General features: G+C 40.8%; 1 protein-coding gene across 1 annotated transcript in view; it reads left to right on the forward strand.

The window, feature by feature from the left end:
• Positions 1 to 24887, forward strand: part of LOC131560784 (uncharacterized protein in mobD 3'region) — a 77112-nt gene extending 52225 nt beyond the window's left edge. The window contains exon 2 of the mRNA XM_058809736.1: positions 24139 to 24887. Within this exon, the coding sequence (XP_058665719.1) occupies positions 24139 to 24887 (749 nt within the window). The remainder of the gene's footprint in view (positions 1 to 24138) is intronic.
• The last annotated feature ends 795 nt before the right edge of the window (positions 24888 to 25682 follow it).

Raw genomic sequence — 25682 nt, forward strand, 5'->3', positions numbered from 1 at the left:
CTGAAATCATTTTTTTCTCTCATTCCTTCCCTCTTTCATGTTCTCCTTCCCTACTCCAGTCTCTGGCAGCCCAAGCACACATCAGCTCTGTTCTTTTGCCCTTTAGGACTCATCCTAAAAGGGAATTTATGCTGGAGGCTCATTCCTGAGATTTCATCAGAACCTGGGGAAAGCCCAGGGTCCCATATGAGCACCTCCAAATTCTTTGACATGGATGGCCAAAGAAAATCTTTTAGGGAAAAATACCCTTACTGCAAATATATTTTAAGGACCAGGTACATTTATCTCTGCAAAAAGGGTCAAAACTTCTTTCCTAAGGGGCCTTTCAAGAAACAGTGTAATGAAAAAAAGAATCAACTGGTATTAAGAAAAGGGGAAATTGATTGCAAACATTTGTAGAACAATGAATTCAGCAAGACACCAAGAGTAGCAATATAGGCTTTAGCATTTGGGCATGAAAAGTCATCCTTCATGAACACATTCATTGCAAATCCTATGAAAATCATGACTTTTTTACTGGAGATGGAGAAGGGAGAGAATTTGTTAAATAGCCTCTGAAAACGATGCTGTACGCTTCAAACATTAACAACATAAAATTTCCTTCATATAAACTGCAGCAATTCCTCTGTGTTTTAATAGCTTAACAAATATACTTAGGAATTTTACAATAAAGAGGAAGCGATAAGGCAATTATTTACTACCCACAAAAAGCTGTGAAACTATTTATTCAATATACCATCTAAATTACACATTAGGTTAACAGGTTGTAAATGATAATCAAGCACAAACCTCAAATGATGGCTTTTGCTTCCCAGAGTGATAACATTATTCCCAGCAAGAAGGGAATAAAAATACAAATTATTTTTTCATTGTGACCATGAAAACTTTCCAGTTACAATTCACATGCAGTTCAATATTTTATGCACAAGTGAAGGAAGCAAGCAACATTTACATGACAGAGTTATCAGTCTTTTTTTTATATTGCAGCTGTTTGGAAAGCCACAGGGCAAAGGCAGTTATATATGAGATAAGCTCAGTCTGTAGAACAAATTAATGCTGGATTGTGCATTAAATGCCCTGTCTTTGGACAGCTAATTAGCTTTGTGCTGCTCAATTAAGCTTTGAAAGGACATGTTGTGTTTCTTGATGGAAGAGCAAACATTTCCAGACTATTTCACATTCTCAGTACTTTCTGTTTCTATGAGTGAGAAGTCCAAGAAGAAAAAGAAAAATCCAGCAGCTTACCAAAAGGTATCAAAGTCTAAACTACAAAGTAGGCAACAAAGTTATTTTCTATAGTCCAAAAAACCTTTGATTTTATGTCAAATAGCTTAAAAATGTAAGCTAGTTTGGGATAGGAAGGAAGTATAAATCCATGTCTTCAATGTCTCTTAAACTAGAAAAGTAACAAGACCTCTCCAAGGAGAGGATAGAAACCCTGTATAAGAACTTCCAATGGTTTGCTAATATTGCCTCTTTATTGAGTCAGTCCAAAATTTTCCACTTTTTTTCTTCCTGGCTAGTATCCTAAGCATGAGCATTGAGCAAGAAACACTCAACTGTCTTTGGCTTCCTCAGTCAACAGGATGAAAGAGACATTAAAGTTTTAAGTCTGATGTTTCTCTCGTTTTCCAAACCCTTTGACACTTAAGCAGTGAGGAAAAACCTTCCAAGACCAGGTTTCTCACAAGAACTTCAATACTTGATTTTTCTTTTTCCTGCTGGTAGTAACTACACAGCTGCCTTCTCTTTTTTCTGCTTGCCAGCCTTAGAGTAGGAAAGCCTGGTTAAATTTCCAGGGAGAGGGGGTAAAACTAAAGGAGATTCCTGGAAAGGAGTGATAGTTTTCAAACCTAAGCCCATGGTGGTTCAGGCTACATTGAGCTCTAGCAGTGGGATCTCTTGTAGGGTGAGCAATCAAATTCTCTTTCCCAGTCAAATTTCTATTGCTCTGAACATTAATCTACTGTTGAGCTGCAAATGGCACATGCAGAGTATTTATTCAGTGTCAGCCAATAACCAGCAAAAGGAAAAAACCTCTCATCAAATGCTGCCTTTGGCATTGTGAACTTCAAGGATCAGTTTCTTATCAGATTTCTGTACTGGGGTATTTTCTTCTGCCTGAATCTTAAAGATAAGAGCATTTACTAAGCACTCTGGATTGTGAAGAAAACACACATCAGAAATTTCTGTCATAGATCACTGATGATCACACTAACAAGGAGGGTAAAAAATCTGAGAAAATTCTGAAGCTATGAAAAGGTTTTCATCTTCAGTTGCTAGCATTATTTTTGTACTTTTCCAAGAGAATTCTGACTTTCAGAAACTGTACTTCAGAAGCAGATGTGGAAATCCACCCCAAGGAAGGTCTGTCATATACCAAACTACAGGAGTAAGTACACATTTTGCATGATAATATGTTTGTATATATATATATATATATATATATAGACACACATGTATAAGTATTAAATATTATATATAGTGTTAAAGTGGGCCCATACAAACCTGCATGTTATTCAGGCACCTCAGAAAGGTTCCCTTGTCAGACACAGATGGAACAGCTGTGCATCAAGAATCTTTTTTCTATAGCTTTATTTTTAGAGATTTTTACCTCTAAAGCCCCAATTTAGTATACAATGCTATACAAGTATATAAATACATGTATTCTGCACATAAAAATATGACATGTACACTCATCTGTAAGACCATTACAGAGAAACCATTTTAAATATGAGCACATTTTGTGCTTTATTTTTTTGCTTCAATCTGTTTTCTCTGGAGAAAACATCCAGTGTTCCTGCTCTTGCAACTCCTGTTTGGGAAGGAAAGAAAAATTCCTCAGGGTTAAGCAAGAAAGTCTTTGAAATCAGAAGTTAAATCCACAGGTAGCAATACTGAGAAAGCAGTACTTTTTATGAGCTCAAATGAAAACTCATCTAGCAGCCACAAGGAAACATTAACACTAATTTAGAAATCATTCTCAAAGTGATGTTTAGAATTTGTTGCATGGCAGTTCAATCTCTTACAGATATTCCAGTAGACACAACCTTTAAAATTTAAGCAGAATGTGCCTATAAGGGCTTCATTATGGCACTCCTCAAATGTTAACATGAATTAGCTCTTGATGCTTCTCTTGGAGGAGGAAAACAAAATGGCAGCAGGTGCAGGTGGAAGGCACAACTTCCCACAAGGATGGAAAACTTCAGTGTTGAAACAGAACTAAGAAGCCTGTTTTCTACACAGAGAAATCAGCTGAGTGCTGAAACATTGCCTGGCACTGAAACAGCTCTCCCATAAATATATTAATACTTCCCCAAAACCATATTTTCAATTTAGAAACCTGAAATATTTTTCATGTGTCAGTAGCAAAACCAACCACTTCTTTATTTAAATATCAAAAAGAGAAAAAACCCAACATTTTTAATCACTGTTCTTCTATGAGCTGCGCCTCTGTGACAATCAAAGGTTCAGCATCCTCAAAGCCAGACAGAATGTTTAGGTTTGCAGTTATGCCAGCTTGCTCAATGTTTAAAATGTTCAAAGCACACAAGTGGTCTTGAAAATCTTAACAGTTATAGCTACTAAGAAAATGTTTTCAACTGGTTATGCTCAATCCCACCTTTTTTCTTTTAGTTTTATTTCTTCCTGTTTGCTCCCTCAACATTCATACCACCACTTTTAATTAAGCAGACTGCAAACTCTGAACTCACTTGGGATATGCCAGGCCTCATACACCTGTATATAACACAGAAGTGCTTCTTCTGGAAAGGTCTCAGAGAAACAGCTTTGGTCTGAGCTGTATTTAATGTTCTCAAAGTGAATCTGATGCTCTGTTGAGAATGAAGAATTAGCTAGAGCCCACCATGAAAAGAAGAGAGCCTGCTTTGTTCTGAGTCCAAGAAAACCAGCAGCACTTCTTCCTAGATTGTACATGAATCCTGCCCCACTTTGTTTTTCAAAACCTTTAATATCATAGGTTTAAACCAGGGAGAGTTCAAAATGCACCAGAATAGATCTGCTGATTAAATAAATTATTAAATATTGTGCTGCATTACTCCTGCAAATTCTGCAGTGCCAGTTCCCAAACTAACCCTCTGAAGCCAGCACAGAGGGGAACAGTAGCTCATTGAGGCATTGGTTTCTAAGGCTGCATAAACCAAAGTCACATGAAGGAAACTAACATGCCCAGAAAGGAAAAGCAGGTGGAAGAATCAAACAGAGCAGGCACAATAACTAAACCAAACAATGTGTTTTGGGAGAAACAGGAAACAAACCTTTTATGTAACAGGAGCAACAATAGGGGGTGAAATTCTTCTTTCAGAAGTGTTGGCCAGCCTGGCTGAGGGGCAGCCCTGGGGCAGCAGAGCCTTCCCTGTGCCCTGCAGGCTGCAGCAGGGTCTCAGCGATTCCTGAGACTGAGCCTGCACCTGCAGTGGTTCTGCAGCTGAGCTGAGAGCAGAACTGCTGCTCTCCTTTGCTGCTCTCCTTTCCTCCCTCCCAGCAAAGCCCCCTTGGAGCTCAGAAACCTCCCTCATGGGAAACTCAGGGTAAGCTCTGAAAGCACCTTAGCAGCCTGTGAGCAAAGATTGATGTCAGCAGAACCCCAGATAAAAGCTTGACTGTGTCGAATGCCAGAAATATTCCTTATTTCCCCTTTCAGTATGAAAAATTATTTTATCTTGACTTTTCAGAAATACAGCACGATTGCTCTTTCAATTAACTTAGTGTTCTGTTTTCCATTAGTACAGTACAGAATAACTGTAACCCATCGTACTGTCCCAGGGCTTTTTTCAAAGATGCTGATTTACAGCTGAAAAGTGATTTTGTGTTCCTTGCCAATTATAAAATTGCTAAGGTAAAGCCAGGAAGCAGACATGTTAGCACTCATTTCATCTCCAGCTACTTCTATTTCCCCATGAAGGCTTCCACACCCTTGAAGCAATCTTCATAAAACTGATAAAAAATTCAATTTTCAAATTGCTTAATACAGCCTTCTCTTGACTAACACAGTTATCCTAACTTAAGGACCTTTTAAACTAATGACCTGGAAGGAATAGAGAATATTTCATTTGAATCTGTGCAAAATTTGAAGAAATGCTCTGTACTCTGACTTTTTGCATCTCCTAGTTCCATTAGTAGTCCCTAAGCATCCTTCTCTGCCATGGAAACTTGCAGGAAAGAACAGGGTGATTCATAATGCAACACAAGTGATTAAGTACATTTCAACACAGAAATATTAATAAGTTGCTGGTCATATATTTAAAACAAAGTCATGAATACATAATGTCTTACAAGTTCCATTCAGATATTACAGTAGCTGAAATAATGAAAGTTTACTTAACTAAACCACCTAGGAGCAGAACATATAATAAATTAATTTTGGACTTTGTTTTTGAATTGGAGTTACGATAATTTATATCTCATAGATCTTTTCAAACACAACACTTGAATAAAAAAAATTTAAAACAACTTTAGTGGCATGAATCTACATTAAGAACTTGATTCCTAAATTTGTCTAGCTTAGTGAATACCAGTTATACCACTAAGAAGATTTCTTGAAAGTTTCTAAAAAGCTTCCCTACACAAGACAATACACATAAATCAGTCTGCAGTAAGCCTAAGAATCAAACAGAGGTTAAACATTTGTTTCTGTCAGCCCCCTTAGAGGAAGAGGCCCAGATTTCTAAAGCTTTGTGCAGAGCAGCCACACAGAGGAGCAGAGATCTGTCCTGCCAGGTGCTGGGTGATGGCACAGACCCCAGTGGCACCTGCAGCTCCTGCTCCCATTCCTGGCTGATTCCTGGTACAGCAAACAGGAGTGCAGGCCCCCAGCTAAACCAGCACCTCATCAGCTGCTGGTGTATTCCCCAGTCTTCACTGGCCCACAGAGTCAATACAATAATTCCCTCAAGCCAAATTTCCCTCAGCAGAGAAACCCCAACTCTGGTGATGGTGCTCGGACAGGCATGAGTGACAATCCATGCTCCCAACCTGCAGCTTAATGGGATGGTTTCACATCCCCCACTTTCCTGACACTCAGATCCTGCTGTAGCACTTGCTGACAGAGATAAAATGCCTGCACCCTGACAGGGGGATGGCCTGTTTTGTGAGGAAGCATGAGCAGTTTAAGACAGACATGAGAGAAGGTAATATTCTGCAGCAGAGTGCTCCCACAGTTCCCATCAAAGCCTCTGCGCCTCTCACAGGGCTGAATCCTTCTTCTACACACCATGACTATTCCTTTTGAACTTCTGCTGGGGTTTTAGCTCTGATTTGAGAACAAGATTGTGTATTGATTAGCAAGAGAAAGAGAAAAATCTGGCTTTGAAACTGTTCTTTTGAAGATATTTTCTTCCAGCTTCATGCAAATATCCAATGAATTTGGGAAATATTTGCAATGGCATTCAGGTAGCAGGATAAAATCTTGACATATATGGAAGTTTCTGGTCTGATTATACTGCAGAGATTTGGATGAGTGGGTATCCACTTGGATGAGGGAGTACCCACTTGGACTCATACGCTATCTCCAAGAGGTACTTTTTAAAGCCAATTATCTGATCAAAATTAATTTGTATTTAAACAACTGCAGAAATTAGTTTCTTTCAAGTACTCGCTTTTATAAATTGCAGATGCAACTTCATTATCTGATGAAGTACAGTGCATGTTATCAAATTCAGGAAGTGGCGCACTCACACAGTAACTGAGCACATATCTGTGAACAGGATCCATGACGTCTTCAATTTTAATGTGCACCATAGAGACATAGGTTTATATTTGGAGAACTTTAGAGATTTCTGAAGATGGATGCTTTGATTAGTTGGGCTTAAGAGCACTGTATGTTACAACCAAGCCTCTGTCACACCTGGGAAAAAAGATCCAGCAACTCACATAGACACAGTAACACCACTTCAGAGCATGGTCTTAGTACAGACACACAGATGAGAGGAAAAAGCCTTAACCCCACTTGACAGAGAACTTAATCCCGAGCAAGGAGCAGGAGACAAATCTTCCCCAGAGCAGGGAACTGAGCCAGCTCCTTGTGAAGCCCCATCCAAGGCTCAGCAGTGACACTGTCCTGGCCCCAAGTGCCCCTTGGTGTCACAGAGATGTCACTTTGGAGTCCCTTGCTGTTGACCTCTGCCTGCTGCCTGTGAAGTCAATGGCAAAGCTCCTACTGGAGGCAATGTGAGCACAGGCAGCTGAGGGCAAGAGGCTTTTAAGTCATTCCCCATAATATGCACAGTGAGAAAGAGACTTTACTTGCACTGTTGGTTTGAAAAAAGCATTATCATGCTTTGAGCACACCTATTTTCTGGTGAGCTACAGTGGTTGTTAGAGCATAAGCACAATCTGCCATCACATAATAAAGTCAACACATTACACTTTAATTGGATGGAGTCATTTACTCTGTAGTAACAGGGACTGAGAAGCAAAACACAGCTCCTCATTTTCTTAAATCTATAACCAGCTGCTTTCACTGCAGGAATAAAAGGTATGTGCCTCACTCACCTCTTATTCATCTTTGTGTTTTGCCAGGTAATTTAAGAAACATTTACAAAAAAACCCACTGTTTTCAGAGATTGAGTCATTCAGTAATGCAGCTGCTTGCAGGGGAGTCAATCTGCACAGGAGTGCAGGAGGAGCTCCAACAACTTTTGCAAAGCTACAAAAACCCTGGATAGAAAAGCAACAGCCCAAAAGAACTCCTTTTCCAGAAGAAATGTCTCAGTGGTGCAAAATACAGCTTAATTTAGTGCACTGATAGAGACAAAGACTCCAAAATGTTTTGAGAAAGAGAAAATTGTTTGTAGAAAGAGAAAATTAAGTGTATAAGAAATTAATTATTTGCTGCAAGCTTTCTCACAAACTAAATCTCAGTATTTCTTTTGATGTATTTTCTGGATGCATTTCATTCTAAATGAAATTTTATAACCTTTTAACCACATGTTACTAATTCCCACTTGCTGGCTTGATTAGCACTAATCAGATGAAACATTTGACTGGATAAATATTGTAATGGTTTTTCTTCAGTTGCAAACATGCACTGTTGGTGCTATTGTGCCAGCATCAGACATACAACTTCCAAAACTTGCTGTCCAATTCCATCTCACCAATAAACTATGGATGATTTTAGGAAATAAATTTTAACCATTTACAAACTTGATTAATTTCTAAATTTAATAAGTATTTCCATAAATTCTATGGCATAATTCATCTGAATCTCATAATTATGTTTTTCCCCTCCCAGTGTTTGTGGAAGGGCTTGTTTTCCAGCAACAGTGCAGGCAGTGCAAAAACAGAGACTCCAATGTGAGAATATCTATCATTAGATGAGTAGAAATTCAGCATAAACTGCTTCTTGTAAAAAGCTGCCATCATTTAAAGTTTCATCTTCCTCCATAATTTTATATCTTTATACCTTTTTCTCTTCAAGATGTATTTTGAACACAATTCTATTGTATTATACATCCCTGAGCAATCTGTTCAATTTTTGCATTACCAACTCTTCGTATAGACTGAGTCAATAAAAGCTTTTAGTCTGTTTACTCCTATCTGCTTCAAAACAAATACACCCAAAAGCTTTTTATTTTTTGAGTCAATGTAGTTATAAGAAATATTCTGGGTATTTTTATCTGTATAGTTTATTTTGATAAACATATTTATACAATATTCTTCTACCTTCACTGAGGCAAGTTCTTCTAAATACATATTACTATGTAAGAGAAAGAAAACCCTACAGACAGCTTATATTGCATTCTCTGGGTATGTGGCACAAGACTGTACCTGTAAAAATCATCTTTTAAAAGAAATATCAGGTCCCACAAAGCAAAGATGTTCCTTCGAATTGCACTGGGCCTCTCATCATCACCATCATCACTGGAGGGGAAAAATGGCACTGAGACACTGTGTGGGGGCTGCTGTACACACGATGTCAGCTTTGATATCAATTACTGCCTCTGCAGTAATTGAGAAGACTTCTTGTCATTGTGGAAGAGGCTCATGTAATGTTTGAGGGCCAGTTAAAACCCCAACAATGTCAGTGTAGTCACTGCAATCTCTCTTCCCTCTGGTCTGTGGTGACTTTTCAGATTTTCAACATTCCACTTCAATGCCTGAAGTCCTATGGGAGGTATCCAGACCAAACACTGCAGCAGTTTTTACAGTGTTACAAAGTGCTTCTGTAAAACCTGCCTTAGTCTGTGACAAAGTTTCACATGCTTGGGTAAAGGCACAGCAAGAAATGGGGGAACATACTCCTCCAATTTCCCATTCTGAGGAACCTCCTCTATTACCAGGACCACAATCAAAGGAGAGTAAAATTTGCCAAAAATATTTCTTTTAACAGGAAGTCCATGTCCCAAACACCTGAGTAAGCCCTGGGTCCAAACTGTGTCTCTAAATGCAAATAAGAGAAATGAGGTAATGATAGTTCATAATTATGAACAAAATATCTTTGGGTGTATAACTGTGCAATCTGACAAAAACTTGTTCTTTAATACTAGCTCTGTCATTTACTAGAGAGAATTCTTTTCTGGAAAAAGTTATTCAGTATTTTCTTATTTAAATTCCTGTATGATTGTTGACAGAGCTTTCATGGACATTTACCTGCAATTACTCAGTTTCTGTAAGAGGCAGGTCAAGAGAAAAGATGGGGTTTTACACCTCTGCTGTTAGTAGAGTGGACACAAGGAAGTAGGGACACCAAAACTTGTTCTCTACCCATCCCCATTGCCTCCTGCATGGGTGGTGCAGGAACTTGCTCGTCCCACTGTGGCTTCCTGCTTGTAGCACACAATGTGAGAGGAGAAATATCCCAGCCCAGTGTTAGCTGCCCCTTGTGCCCACCAGAGGCTGGGAGTGCCCAGCAGCTGCCTGGGGCTGGGCAGGCACAGCTACACAGCCTTCTTGCAAGGCTGAAAATATGCAAAGGCAACATCAAGATTTCTTTATTCCAGCACTTGCCAAAAATGTTTTAGCAAATCTAGGCTCAAAAATTCACCCCCAATCAGAGACAAAACCCCTTGTTTTTCCAGAGCATCCTCTGCCACTCAGGCAATGTTGTTCTTACTCCCTTGCCATTGTCCCTTGCATTGTCATTGCTATGATAACACAACTCAGTCTTCTTTGCAAACTAAATATTCCTGCACATCTCTCTTATTATCCTTCTAAATGAAAGCACCAAAGTAAATATGAGTTAAGATTAGGCTGAGTATACTCTAGTTTTAATTAATATTGTAGAAGTTTTAGTGAGATCCAGTGCTTTCCTAACCCTTGCTAATCCACTTAATAGCTTTTCCATGGCACAGACAGGCTGCTAGATGACCTTATCCTGGTAATAAGGGAAATCAGGCCCTGCCCATTTCTAAAAGACAAGTTAAAAAATGCCTCTTGAGCTTTTGATATGGTCTCAATTGTTGCTGGGAAACAAAGTGGCTACCATAGCCAAGGCAAGTTGCTCCCAGCTGAAGGCCTGGCACCTCTTCTCACAAAGGAAGATGAAGCAAAATAAACACATGGGCCTTTAGTGTCTTAAAACCAGTCTATATTAAATCCTGCAGGACTGGCCTTAGAGAACTTGATAGCCCACCTGATAAGAAATATGAGTCTGTTTCCTGATAAGAAGTATGAGTCTGTCTCTTGCATGTTCCCAAATGACTCAAGATTTTAGTTTTATCAAAGCCCTAGCTTACCCTCACACCTCTCTATTTCCTGGCAGCTTAACTGCTGGGGCTGCAGTCGAGCTCATCAACTGAGCATTTTTAGTATGAAAAAAGCCAAATGTTCTCCTTGACATTTGAAATTTATATTTACTCACTCCCTTATGAACCAGAGACTAATAAACCTTCAAGGCACTCTTGGCGACTTGGCACTTTAAGGCCAAATGTAGATTTACACCACTGCCCTGAAACAGACTAGAGCAGTGGGAAACTGAACAGCAATTTTGGGAACTATTTTGATGCATTTGTTTGTCGAGAGGTATTTGATTTAGGGTAGGATTAAAGAAGAATTAATAAAGGTCTACTCTTTATTGGATTTCAGAGATTTTTCCAAGGCATGCATGGTGCTGGATTTTTTTATAAAGTAACTCAAGTAAATACATAAAATATTGATCTTTCCCAGCAAGGCCAAAATAATGCAGATATTAAAGTTCCCTGCTCTCCATGTACGTCAAAATCAGTAAAAACTAAAGCAAAACACTACAATTAAATGTATAGGTTTGTGTCTTTCATACCAATATCCCTCAGGTCCTGAAGTCCTGCAAACATTTTCCCCAGCTCTGCTGCACAGGGACATGCATTATTTATGCACTGTGCATACTTAGAAAAGGCAAGCTCTTTGACATTCTCAGGTAGTCTCTGAATAACACATAAAAGGACTGGGTTGCTCAGAGCAGCCCTAACACAAGCTCTACAGAGGCTCTTCACAGGCCACTCTCTAACAAACTGTAACCCAGGGATGTGCTGGGAATGCAGCTGCTGGAAAGGCCGTGGCAGGAGTGAGCAGCTTCTGAAGCTCTGCTCTCAGGGGGCAGTGGTGGCCCAAGACACACAGCCCTGCCACAGTGAATAATCAGAGAGTGGCTGAACACTCAAAGACATTTTAATCCTTCTCCCTAGGCTGCTCTTTCTGTCCTTTGCCTCCTATACACTACAAAATCCTGCCTGTGGTTTGCTAAATACTTGGAAGTAAAGCAGGATAAGAAGCACTGCAGAATGTGGAGTGTTATAGCTCCACACATGTCAGACAGAAGAGACACAATCCATTTTAGTGACCCAGCATAACCAAGTTTGACACAAAACTGGTTCCCTTCTCTCATCCTCACCAGCTAAGTGCTGCTCACAGGACCTTCCCACCATGGCTGACCCTGGCTCTGGTTCCTTGGGCTGGCTGCTCTCCAAACAGAGCTGTGTTTGTCAGAATGTGAGTCAGCATGGGCTAAAGCTTGTAGCAGAAGGACAGGAGGAGCTGGGGAAAAGCCCCCTCCACACTCAAGCAGCTTCAGACGCGGGGACCATCTCATACCTGACTGAGCTGCTGTTGCCCAGGGGATGGGATTAGCGTGGTTCTGCCATTTGGTGGGCAGCAAGGGCAGTCTGAAACAACAGCTGGCACATTGGAAACAGGGACAGCATTCAGGTGGATCCACCCTAGGCATGATGGAATGAGGGGGCCGTTTCAATTCGAAAACGGGTGGAAACACCAATTTTGTGTAGTGGTAACCCAAGTACTTCCTCTCTGGTTAGGTAACAAAGGAAAGGTTCAGGACTGTAATATTTTTCCCTGCCCCCACACTGCAGCTCACATATGTGGGGATTGAGAGACACAGACCGTGCTGCACAGGCAAAGCCAGTTGATTACATTGGTCACCGGCATTTATAGTTCTCTACGTTCTGTACAAAATTTTCCACTCGGACCCCTTTGCCCCTGTTCCCGTAGCAACACAATCTCTTTGGTTATCAAGATCTTGTTACATCTTCTCTTGTCAGAGCAGTCAGAGTGACCAGACATGATGTCCTCACTTTTGTTCTTGCCTTGAGTTTATGTCTCCCACAGCTCCCACTCTACCAGGGCCAAGAGGTTGGCAGTGCTACCCAGCTCAGCTTCTGCAGCTGTCTGATCTTCCACACACACGGAGTGCACTGAATAAAGACTTTCCATGAGTTTGGGAAAGGCTTATCTCTATCAGGCTGGTATTAATTAAGAATATTGTAGAAGTTGTAGTGAGATCCAACCACTAGTTTTTTCTTCACATTTTAGATTCCCAGGACAGATACTGTTTGTGATCTCATTTGTATGTTACTACACATTTTTTATTACAGTAGTTTTATTTGTTGAATCCCTTAATTAGGGCTGTCAAGCTTTTTCTGAATTCACTGCTTTTAAACACTTGGTTTCATGAGTTACTTTTGCCCCCTGGTTATTCCTGGAAGACAGAGGATTACTAACTACTATGTAATTTTATGCAAAATTAAATGCAATAGAAGTTTGAAAATATAGAATGACCAGCCATATAGACTTATGCAGCCATAGCTTGTTTCTCATTAGCCTGCAGCAATTTCACTTAAAACTCGTGCCATCAAATTGTCTATTACTTGCTTTTTAAAAATAAAATACTAACCATCTTTCCAGAGAGGTGATTGAAGCCATACATTAAAAATGCAAGTTGTAGTGCCTTCAGGATACACCATTTCTCAAAAGACTTTTGTTCAGTAAATCAGACATAAAGGGCTTGGCAGTATCACAATCTGTATATTGGTGTCAAGGACATCACCCACGTGTCACCTCTGTAATCAACCCAATTTGCTAAGCCCTCAAGTTCCTTGCCACAGCCTTTGGATGGAAATAAAGCCCACTTGCTAATCACAAAGATAATGGATTTTGCAGTAATTGACAGTGACAGAAGTAAAAACAAGTTGCCTAGGGTAAACAACTACCAAAAGCCTCAGCAGCAGCCAGCTATGATCTGCATTTCTGAATAACAAAAGCTGCCAAAATAATGCCTAAATTCAGAGGCAGTGAGAGATGTGTGCACTTCCCAGTATTTCCATATGCATCCTATGCCACATGCAGCATACAGCAGCAGGAATCCCGTCCTGCAAGATAAGACCAGCTAAGATAAGGTTGGGACAGAGTGAAAAGCAAATAGTCCAGAGCACCACTGCCAAAGTTCCCTCTCCTCAAATGTCTGTCTTTGGAATATTCAGCTACTCAATGCACTACTCTTTTATCAAAACTTAAGGTATTCAAATCTCTCTAAAGGTAAAGGATGAAAAGCCTTTTCTGTTTGAGTTGTATTCCATAAAACACTAGTAAAAATTTAGGTCAATACTATTTAAATTGTAAATGCCGAGGGGTATGGGAAATTAGTGCAGGACCAAACAGTTCAGAAGTGTGAAGGCCAGAATTTGCAAACAAAACTTATCTAGAAAAAGGCTTAATAATGGCCATTTTTTTGCACCCTGCTATCACTCCAGTGGGTTCAGTCCAACAACAGATCTCTGCTTTGATATCCATCTCTACTTTAGGATTATTAAAAAAGTACCCAATTCATCATAACATTTCAGAAAAACATATCAGTTTCAGAGATAGCAGCTCCCTGGTTATGGATCACGGATTTAAAGGACTACTGGGAGAATAAGATGAGGAAATTTACTTTGGAAAGATTGTACATCCTGACTTAGCAATGAAATACAATCATCAGAAAGCAGGATGTGCTTGGTAATGTGTGGATTTCCAGCCTTATAGTTGGCCTGGGAGCTGGGGAAGGTGCTTGCTGTTTCCAGACATAACTTTTCTTTTGTCAGCCTGCCACAGAGCATTGCTGCATTGTGAAAACAAGACTGCATTTACACTGTAGTTATCAGAAGACTTTGCTTAGTTTGGTTTCTCTGGGCACCCACAGGAGGCAGAGGATTTCACATTCACTTTGCAGAAGACCAAATTGAGTCATTATGAAATCAGCCTTCTAAACTTCAGGAAATAAGTGAAATTACAGGACATATTAGAGCTCTGTAATATACTGGAGTTCCTAATACTCAAGCAGAAAAGATTCTGGGCACTGCTCAGTTTCACAGCACATGTCATACAGCTAAACATGACAAATCACTAGATCTTTGGCAACATCAGTGATGTATTTCTCAAAACACGTTCCAGGTACAAAGGAAAATTAGCACATTGACAGACATCATTAACACTGATGCTGTGCTACCGGTCCATTACCTCTCACATTTCTGAACCTTCCCCATTTAAGAGGTTCTCTATAACAAATATTGGAAGTTTTATTAGTGTTCTAACTTTTCCTAGGTTTCTTTTTTCTTCATAACTATTTCCTCTAGAAGTGTTGTGGACAACACATTGGCAGCTCTGACACACTGCAAAGCACTTGTGCTCACTTCACAGCATTTGGACCCTCACTGCTCCCATGTCTCACAAGCTGCCCTTTTACATGTTATATGCACAATATGAATTCTGAGAACCTGCTGTCAAATCTTTATAAAAATCCTTTAGAGCCAAGTTCTTTAAACATTTATGGCTAACTGCTATTCGAGTCAAGTGCACTGTTTATATTACCAAATGTCATATCTAATTCCCTGTTATGAACCCTTGAAATAAAATTATGTGATAATTACACAACCTGTTTGAAACCTGACAAATATATTCCCAGTACAAATGATTTATGAAGATAATGTGTTGCTATAGCATAATGGTACTTCTAATGGAAGCAGTAAAGCTGTTTCCTATGCTCCGATAACCACAGTGATTTCTTACACAACCACTGATTAAGCAATAGATAATGTAGGCATTTTGGAAACTTTACACACCACAGATTTATTTCAGGCTGCTCAGAAGTTATGGCCTGCCTATCTAAATGGCCAGTTAGCAAGGTATGAGCTTCAGTTGGGCTGTTTTACTTGCTCCTACCCAATTTAGTGCCACTGCATTAGATTTATGTTTAGAGCAATGCACAGTTTAGTCTCTTTTTGTAAGAACTGCTGTTAATCAGAAAATTAATGACTTGGCTGGTGTGGTGTGAGACATTAGTAATGCCAACCCCGCTCTCTTTGGGCTGGTAGCTGGTGAGCAGGAAATTCCCCCATGTGGGAAAGGCTCATGACCCTGATGCTCTGGGAGCACCACCAGTGACAGTGACTGAGGCACAGCCCCAGTGCAGCCCTGCGGCATCTCCTGTGTGTCCTTCCCTTGCTCCTCTCCCTCATACCATGAGGGGCAAGTGATGCTCAAGAGGGAAAGGAATTCAATGCACTGGCAGCTGCATATTACCTTACTTTCCTATCTCCTTTTCCCATCAAATGAGAAGTCCATTCTCAACTGTTTCATCATTATTATAATTAGTATGTATGCAGATGATCAAATTAATTGTTTCTTGGGTTGAAATCTAGTACTGGTAAGATGTTAACAATTTAAATGAGACCCTCAATTTTCTACACGCTTCTGCAGAGAGTCTGGTAATTGCTTTAGTTTTGTTCATTCTGCCAATTCATGCTTCAGAACACTGATTTCATTAATGAGCAGCTAAACATGACTGCCCTGCTGATGATTTGTTCCCATGCTACCTGGAAAATGTCATTTGAAATGGCCTAAGCTCAGTAAAAGGGCACAGAAAAAATTTAAGTGGCAGCACTTTGTTTTACTCCAAATTGCTACAAGTAGAAGAAAAATTGCATCTTACACAGCCATTTCCAAAAGCATATCCAGAAATGATTGGTGCAACTTGCAAAATCATGTCTGGTGTGAAGATGAAAACTCTCACTATGGAGATTTTTTCTGAGCTTTAATTATCATAAATGTATATTCTTCAAGAACATCAACGCTAGAATTATAGTCTATAATTAAGGAGGAGCTCTAATCTGGTTTGTTCCTGTAACACAACATCTGTACAGCATGAACATTTAATATTTCAGAACCGATGCCAAGTGGACATGATGAAAGTAAGACTGAAAAAAATGTATCCTTTCTTCCTTAGCACTATTCAATGTTTTTCTATGCTTAGCTGAGAGCTTCTTCTGTTTTCATGCTTTCAGAGAGGCAGAGGAACATTGGTTAAGGGAGCAGAATAATGTTGCAGACATGTTTCTTGCTAATTTAGTGAAAATTTATCCCTATTCATGCAAACTTTTTGCATCTTTTATTATGTGACTTTATACATGCTCAGATATTGTCAGATAAATCCTAGAGCTGGGACAGCAGAAGTGGAGCCAGGTACCCCACTGCACAAATCAATTCACTGAAATCCTGGGAAGGTTTGTGATTGAGCTGGGATTTGCTTCAGCACCACCCCTGCTACTGACTGGGGTTAGATCTCTTCATGTAAAACGTTGACCCTTTCAGTTCCCTGTTGCCTGCAAATGACCAAAAAGTCTGCTAACACCGCTAAAAATTGTTGTAAGAGCATTCTTAGTATCAAAAACATACCACACTTTGTTGTGATTCAACAATTTCAGCTGAAATATTCCTAAACAAAATGTGTCTAAGGATTAGGAGATGGACAAAGGTATAAGTAACTGAAAGGATGGCACTAAGGAAAAAAGCAAACACACAACCAGGCACTGTTACCTGTACTGCCAAAGCAAGGATTAGCCCTAAGAGAGGCATCAGCAAATTACTGTCCTCATGAATAATTTTAAGGCAGTTATTTAAATTAGAAGTAGAGCAGGTGTTAGATACTAATCTGTTTTGCAAAGTAATTGCATTAGTTGTATGCAATGTAATTGCAAATGAGTGCAACAGGCATTGAAGGAGGGGGAAGATAAGACTAACAAGGGTACAGGCCTGAAACTACACAGGTGAACTCCATGCATTTATGGATGAGATAGGAATGGGAACTTTCATTAGTTCTGGTGGGCATGTGGCCATATCATGGCCAAGCAGAGTTACCAGAGTGCAGCAGAAAGGATGATGCCAACCATGCACCAGTTTGCTGCTCTCCACAGCATTTAAAAGAGCAGTTTGAAAAATGAAAACAGATTTTGTCAGCAGCTCTGCAGCATTGCCATGAGGGAATAAAGTTCAGTGATATTTTGAGGCATTCACAGATGTGAGAAGGGAACCACAAAGAGTTTGATTTTATTCAACTGCTGCCTGCTTCCCTTTCCACTGCTTTTCACACACACACATGCTGGAAATCTCCCCTTTCACCTCAGCTCAGCTTGTTGATGGCAAGCTTGGATGTGTCCCAAGGGAGGAGCTGGCTCACCAGGAGGCCACTCTGCAACATCTCTGCAGGACAAGGCAGGTCCACCAGCAACCCTGGGCAGCTTAGGAGAGCAGAGAGAAGGACCCACTGGGCAGGTTGTAGGCAACATGTGAAAATGTGTGAGAATCTCCCTGGCAGAAAGAGGTTGTTGGGAGGAAAGGGTCTGAGGGAGCCAAGGCTAACTTCACAGGAATGCAAAAAAAAAAGCATTTTAGATTGAGGAAACAGACTGAGGTGGCTTGAGGCTGAGACAGGCCAGAGAGCAGGGAAGGAAGGAGAGGAAGTTTCCAAAAATCCCATCTACTGTGTATAATATCAGGGCACCCTGTAGAAAGCAGGATGAAGACTATTGAAGACCTTTGCTCCACAGACACTTCCCAGGCACTTCCCACTCACAGAGTGCTTCAGCAGCAATCAGAGCACAGGGACCAAATCCCAGGTCCCAGGGATTCCCTGGTGAGCCCCTGTTCGGGTCCCAAACCAGCACTAATGCTCTGAAATTTTGCATTCATCCAAGACAGGCCATAATCTGTTCTAGCTTCATATAGCATATGGTTTCTGTGAAGCTTGTTTTTTCTAACTAGAGCAAAATGCTCTAAAGGCTAGAGCAAGGAGAGAACAGCTTTTCTACAAGGAAGAAGCTGGGGGGATTTTTTATGCAAACAGTTGACATGTAGACAGCTATCTTAAAATCAGAGCAAGTAAAAAGATTTCTCTCCATATTTTGTAGCAATCAGTGCCCAAAAAACCAAAACATTTGACTTCTGAGTGGGTTTTGGTTGCATTTTTAATTCTCCAAGAATCCTGATGTGATGATTAGATCAATTCCTGTCCATTAGAATTTGAAATGAATCTGTTTTGCAACCAGTGAGTGCCCTTCTAGTATTTCACTGAGCATTTTTGATAGATGGGTGAATTTAAAAAGAACAAAAATGTATCTGATGACGATGTCATTATGCTTTTTCTGATTTAATCAGAATATTTGTACCATATAAGTCCATTAGAATATCAACGAGATGATTCATATCAGGCTTCTTCAGGGAAATAACAAGCATTTTTTTAAATTTTATACTTCCAGCAGTGAGACTTTTTCCTCACAACCATCCATTTTGCACAAAGCTTTGGTATGTTCATTGTGCATCTCTGCAGCCTTGTGATCCTATTTCAATGCTTTCTTCACAAAGGTGCCATTACTTAGAAGATGTCATATGAAGAAAAGCATTTTACCTTTAACAGGTGTTCACAATTCAGGTGAATGCCTTGAGGCAAGTGAGTAAAGGCACGTCTAACAGAGCTTCTGGGGAAAATCTCCTCTCTGTTTCTCAGTCATATCAGGAGGGCCACCAGCAGGCAAGGGCCAGGAGCAAGGCACTGTCAGTGCTGCAGGGCAAGAGAGCCATGGCCACCAGGAGTCCCCCAGGTACTAATGGCAGCGTCTGGGGACAGGTTATTTATGCCCATTTGCTAAACACAAGCTACACCTACTTTTGGGGCTTTAATATCCCAACCCAGACAGCTGTGGGGCCACTCCTCTTCCCAGCTCCAATAGATAACCCTAATGTAATCCAGTGATAGAACTCTGCTGCTGGGCTTTCCCACTTTCTTATCCCTGAACTCTACTAATTGAGTGTAGAAATCAGAGATGCAGATGAACACATTCATGAAAATTCATCCTTATCTCAAGTCCCTTTTTTGCCAGGCACCAAAAACCACTGTGAGAAACAGAAGACGTTGAGTCAAGCACAGTCCAGCAGTGGTTAAAACATTTGTGTCTTATCAACACTGTTTTAATCATCAATTCAAAGCTCAGCACCATACAGGCCCCCATGAAGTGAAGTAACTTTGTGGGTAAATGAGGCATTAGCAAGATGCTCATAAATAACTGCTGTTTGTAAGGCAGTTTTCAACCAAAATTTTTAGTCTACATGTTTTATTTCACATCCCTACCCATACAGACCATTATAACAAGCCATTGACATCATTAAACTTTAGCACATATTTCTAATTACATCCTAAATATCTAAATGTCTGCAATAACAATGTTCTGAGTTTCAGTCAGGCTCTACATGTTAGTATACATGATATGACAATACATCTCACTAGGTAAAACACTTGAAGGAAGGACCTGGGAAATTCAGCTCCAGCATATCACAAATTTCAACCCAGTCCAGGCTAGAAACCATGACAAACCTGAGGATAACAGAGCAGTGAAACTTGCAAATGGCCCTGTACAAAAAAGGTGGGAAAAACCCAGTGTTTTGGTGGTTTTAAGCTTTACAGGTACTTATTTTTGAATTAGAATTGTTTTTTCTTCTTTGCCAGGTATGAGTTTAATTTCAGCCTTTGACTGGAGTTAATAAGGAAATAAGAACATTTTCCTTGCTCCTCCATGTTATTCAGCCCTGCTGAGTCTCACATACGGAGGGCTTGGTGAAAGTTTCAGAGGCAGTAGAGCTCATTTAACTATTTCTGATCCCAACACAGAGGGGAAAAGCACACAACTAGAACTCCAAGGCGCCATTCCTGGTGATGGGGAGTCATGTCTGAAATCTGCATTCCTGAGCTCATGCATTTGTGCTTACCCCACTGCAGACAGTGTGCTTCAGCTCAGCTACCCAACATCCATTTTACACCTAGGAAAGCCAGATCAGGTAAAGATTAGTTTTTCATCTATTTCCATGTCTTAGGCTATAAAACACTCCTCTGTTTTTCACATCCTTCCCATGACATCTGAAGCAGCACCAGCCCATCTGGAGGTTCTGAGTGCATTCAAACATTAACATTTTGATGAAAGGCCTGTTCCACCTCTGATGGATATTTCCCTTCAAATAACTCCCTTTTTCCAACTGCAATTCCACCCTGGCTGCATTTGCTCTAAGTTGTTATTTATTGCTCAATAACAACTCACATCAACAGGTGAGTTGTTGGCTGATACCAAACACAACCTCATCCTCCTCTGCACAAACCATTCCAGGAGTAAGGCAGGAGAGCAGAGGAGGCACACCAAGTGCATGGCACAGGAGCACACCAAGTCTGAATGTACAACTCCTCCTAAGAAACCAGTTCACAGCCAGGAAAATTGGTCTTAGGGGATTGTTTTCTGGAGGCCTAAAAAGCCCTCTCATTGTTGAGGGACCTTTAAGAAAGAATTACTCCTCTAAGCATATTAAGATTTAAAACCAGCTTTCAGGAAAAAAATATATCACATAAAAAGTTTTATGAAGTCAGACTTTTTTTCTTCCTATGGATGCATCACCCATAATTGCAAGAAAAGGCTTTCAGAAACCTACAAGCTGTGAAGACATCAAATAAACAATGCTGACAAGGTTTAGTTCAAATTCCCTAACTGGCTATCACTAAGTATAAACTTACCTTTCCTCTACATTTCTGAGTATCCCTTGAGACCAGTATCCCTTGGAAGCCAGATTTCAGGCTCTCAGCTACATAGGCCAAGTGATAAGAATCAGTGAGATTCTAATCAATCTAATTCAAGAGATATAGTCTGCAAGATCGCTATCTCTACATGCTGCACAAGTCTAAAAGCATCATCCAGAGTAGCTGAATAAAACTCTCTACTCCAGGCACAGCAATGGTCAAAAAAATCTAATCAAACAATTGGATGCCTAGAAAACATGATAGAAAATAGTGAAATTATAATGTCCTCAGATCATTATTATTCTTTCAGAATGTAAAGAAAGACTGAGCAGATGAGTGGCAAAGGTGAAGTTATAAACTTCAATTCTTACTGCTTCTGCGGAAGGGCATAGGGCTTGCAGAAAAACTGCAAATTGCTGGTGCCCTGATTTTAAAACCACTTGGTCCCCTCATTACAGCAATCAGTGTGAGTGTACGTGAGGAACACAAACCCAAGGCTCTGTCAGCATCTGCAGGCTCTGCTCCTGCTCTCAATCTTACAGCCAGAACACTTTATGGCTCAAGCTGTCTGAAATAGATACTGTGGACAGCAGCACAAACGCTGAATTTGTCAAGAGAGCTGACACTGCGTTCAGCACATCTGTAATTGCAATCTGGCCCCTACCAGAAGTAATTCCAGGCAACCACTTAGGGACAATATTTTTTCTCTCCCCTCCCTTTCTGTTTTTAAAGAAACTCAGAGAAAGTCTCTTCAGATGACTCAGTGCTTCTCACTCCTGCATCCTGACAGACTGGGAACTGACCTCTATGTGCACGTGCACCCACACAGCAGCAGTGGAAAATCTAACAGCTGTTGCCTGTGTTCCTGCTGGACAAGTGGGGTCCTCTCAATCTCTACTGCATAATATTCACTTGGTGAATAACTTCAGAAGGAAGTGTTTTCCTGCAGCAATGTGGTAAACTTCTTCTCCCATTGCAATCCCATGAGCATCCCACCTTCCCAGGACTGCTGCAGCACCAGGAAAACCCTAACTGCTTGACAGCCAGAAGGAGCTACAGAGACTCTCTGTGCAGATACCTAGGCCATCACCTTCCTTAAAATCACAAAATAAAAGCATTTACAGCTACATTTATGTACAGTCTCTGAAAGCACAAAGAGGAAATGACAGAAGGTTTTTCTCTCTAGCAATGCTTTTAGATGAATACTCCATTTTCACTGAAGGAAGAGCAGTCTTACAGGGAAAACTACTTTTGCTATCACACCCAGTTAGCACAAAATACACTTTTATCTGTTAAGATATGGTCAAGAGGGAATTTTGGTATGGGTAACATAATCACCACGTTACTGATAGAAAGGCAATTCAAGGTTGTTAAAGCTCACAGCAGGTGCCTGCTAGTCCCAGTATGTGCTAAATCCTGCAGTATTCAGTGGCAGGTAGAGATGTTTGCAGAATTGACATCCTCAGAATAATGGCATTCAGATGGTAGCAGGCCTGAAACACTTCTATTCATTTTAAAACAGCATATGTAAAAACTTTGGGTACCTTAAACATGAAATCTGTGCTTCCCTTAAGCAAATGAAATTGTAATTTTTAGCTTTCACATCTAGATTCATGGGCTCTGAAACCTGATTTTATTATTATGCACCTTCACACTGGTTTCTGTTCAAAACTTTGTTTAGCACTCCTCTGCACAGGAACATGACTGAAGCTAAAGCAAAAGCTTGATCAAAGCTGAAATGACTTTATACACACTGACAAGAACACTTAGAGAAAGAAAATATTTAGGAAAAATTTACCCAGCTAAAAAAACTGAAAAGGTATAAGCTAGTAAACTCTTACCAACTATATTATTTTCTATTTGAATGGCATCTTGTTTTCTCCAGCTGTATGAAACAAATTGGTCTATGCTGAACTGGGGTTACACTGCAGACACTCAGAACCAAAACTCCTTTTACCACAATTGCCACAATACCATAGGAAAAAAAAACCCTAACATTTTTAATGGAAATTGTTTTGTCAAAATTTTTGTTTTGAAACAAATATTACAAGTTTTTAAAATACAGAAATCAGTAGCTGTTATAATCATTTTCACAATAGCAGTTCCAATGCCAAGGAATAATTATGGTTTTAATAAACCATTTGCTATTTTACTGGAAATGTCCAGACTGATGATAAATTGTTACACTACTCAGTCTGGATGCTAGGCCACATCCAACATTAGAAAAAGTTATGAGTTTAATTAAACTATCTGTGATAACAAGCAATCTCCTTCCATATAATGGTACCATCTTCCCCATGAAAAAACAGGAAATGTCTGAAGGTGTTGATTCCATAGAGTTAATAGAATAAATTATGGCTCAGATTTTCCCACAGGAAAATTAGTATTTCAAAAGAGTTAATTTCAACCTTTCAGCCATTTTTTTCCCACTGACAATTTAACTGTGCATGTTTTATAGTTGTGGACAAGCATATTTGACTAACAAAGGTATTCTCAGATTTTTGGTGGCCTTTTAATTTAGTCAGGAATATGGGACTATCATCAGTACGAAACACTCCAGTGTGTACAAGTTGGGAAGAAGTTGAGCAAGTTTGAATTGCCTCTGCCAAGACTAGCAAGTTTTGCTATAACTTAGAGATCCATGTGAAAGAAGGATAGAGCTGAAAAATGTCACTTTTGGCCCTGGGTATGACCAGGGCCTCACCCTGAGGGGCAGGAGATCCCTGAGTTCCCCTCAGGCCCTGGTGTGGCTGTGAAAAAATGTTCCTTCCCTAAACTCAGTTATTAGAGAAAAGAGAGGCTGTGAATCATCAAATAATTAAAAACACTGGAGGAAAAATTTAAAAAACATAATAAAAATTGACTTACTGCACAGGATGGGGAGGTGAGGGCCTGTTGGGCCTTGCTCCTGGCAGACGCCGGCTCTCGGCTCTCTTGCTCATCCCTCACTCTTTAATTTCTGTCATGTTTAGGAATAAAGGGTCAAATGTTTTAGTCACCCTTGGACTTGGTGTTTGTGTGCAGGTGCTGGCTATGAGCCACAGGGCTCCTGTGTGAGGAGCTTTCCACAGGAACTCTCTGCCACAGCCCCACGGCTGGGCACAGCAATACCACCCTCATCAATGCCACCCTCAGCAACACCATCCTCAGCAACACCACCCTCATCAACGCCGCCCTCAGCAACGCCACCCTCAGCAACGCCACCCTCAGCAATGCCATCCTCAGCAATGCCATCCTCAGCAATGCCATCCTCAGCATTGCCATCCTCAGCAACACCACCCTCATCAACGCCGCCCTCAGCAACGCCGCCCTCAGCAACGCCGCCCTCAGCAACGCCACCCTCAGCAACGCCACCCTCAGCAATGCCATCCTCAGCAACACCACCCTCATCAACGCCGCCCTCAGCAACGCCACCCTCAGCAACGCCACCCTCAGCAATGTCATCCTCAGCAATGCCATCCTCAGCAATGCCATCCTCAGCATTGCCACTCTCAGCAACACCACCCTCAGCAACACTGTCCTCAGCAATGTCACCCTCAGCAATGCCATCCTTAGCAACACCACCCTCAGCAACGCCACCCTCAGCAACGCCACCCTCAGCAATGTCGCCCTCAGCAATGCCGCCCTCAGCAATGCTGCCCTCAGCAACACCATCCTCATCAACACCACCCTCAGCAACGCCATCCTCATCAATGCCAGCCTCGTCAATGCCACCATTTGCTCATCAATGCCACCCTCAGCAATGCCACCCTCAGCAACGCCACACTCAGAAATGCCACCCTCAGCCCTGTGACCGGCACCCCTGGAAAATCACATTTCAGAAAGCACAGCGTGCTTTTGTGGTGGAACTCTGAGGAGCACATCCCTTGCAGTGCTTCAGTGGCCTGGGGATCTTTCCTCACATCAAAAGTCCTGGCAGGTTTTTAGGGGATTCAGTGCTGTTAAATAATGTGTTTGTGAGATCAGGGGGAAGAAACAGCTCATGCCTCAAACTGGCCAAGTTTAATCAGAAATATTCATCAGAGACAGTTATGGCCATGGAGGCTGAATTATTTCTCTCTCAATATCTTGAACTGAGATCAGGACTTTTGCCGAATCTTTGCCTGGCTCACAGAGCAGGGCTCATTTCCAGGAAAACCTTGCCAGAATCCTTAGATCTGAGCCAGATCTGCCACGAGGCAGACTTCCTCTGAAAAGGAATGCTCTCTCCAAGTCTCATCAGCTTTTCCAAGACTTTTTAATTTCTGCCCTATACTCTGGAAAATGGCCTTCCAGCATTGCAAATTAGAAAGTCCCACAAGTACTGAATGGATTTGGGCTCCAACAGCTTCCAAATTCTTGCTGCAGAAGAGGAATTGAGGATAGAAAAGAGCATCCTTTATTTGGGTGTTTGGATCTTTTCCTCAAATTTCCGATTTAAAGTTTGCACTTGGAATTGAAACCACATATCAAACCCACACAGGCAGAAAAAAACCTTGCAAATGTCTGCCTAATCTGTCCTTTATACCTCAGCAATAGAAATCCTACAGCCTTTTTCACTGTGGTTCAAAAGAGAGAGACATGGATGAGGAAAATCCTTGCCTATGGC

This window comes from Ammospiza caudacuta, chromosome 8, assembly GCF_027887145.1.
Source record: "Ammospiza caudacuta isolate bAmmCau1 chromosome 8, bAmmCau1.pri, whole genome shotgun sequence".
In the NCBI taxonomy this organism is placed as follows: domain Eukaryota; kingdom Metazoa; phylum Chordata; class Aves; order Passeriformes; family Passerellidae; genus Ammospiza; species Ammospiza caudacuta.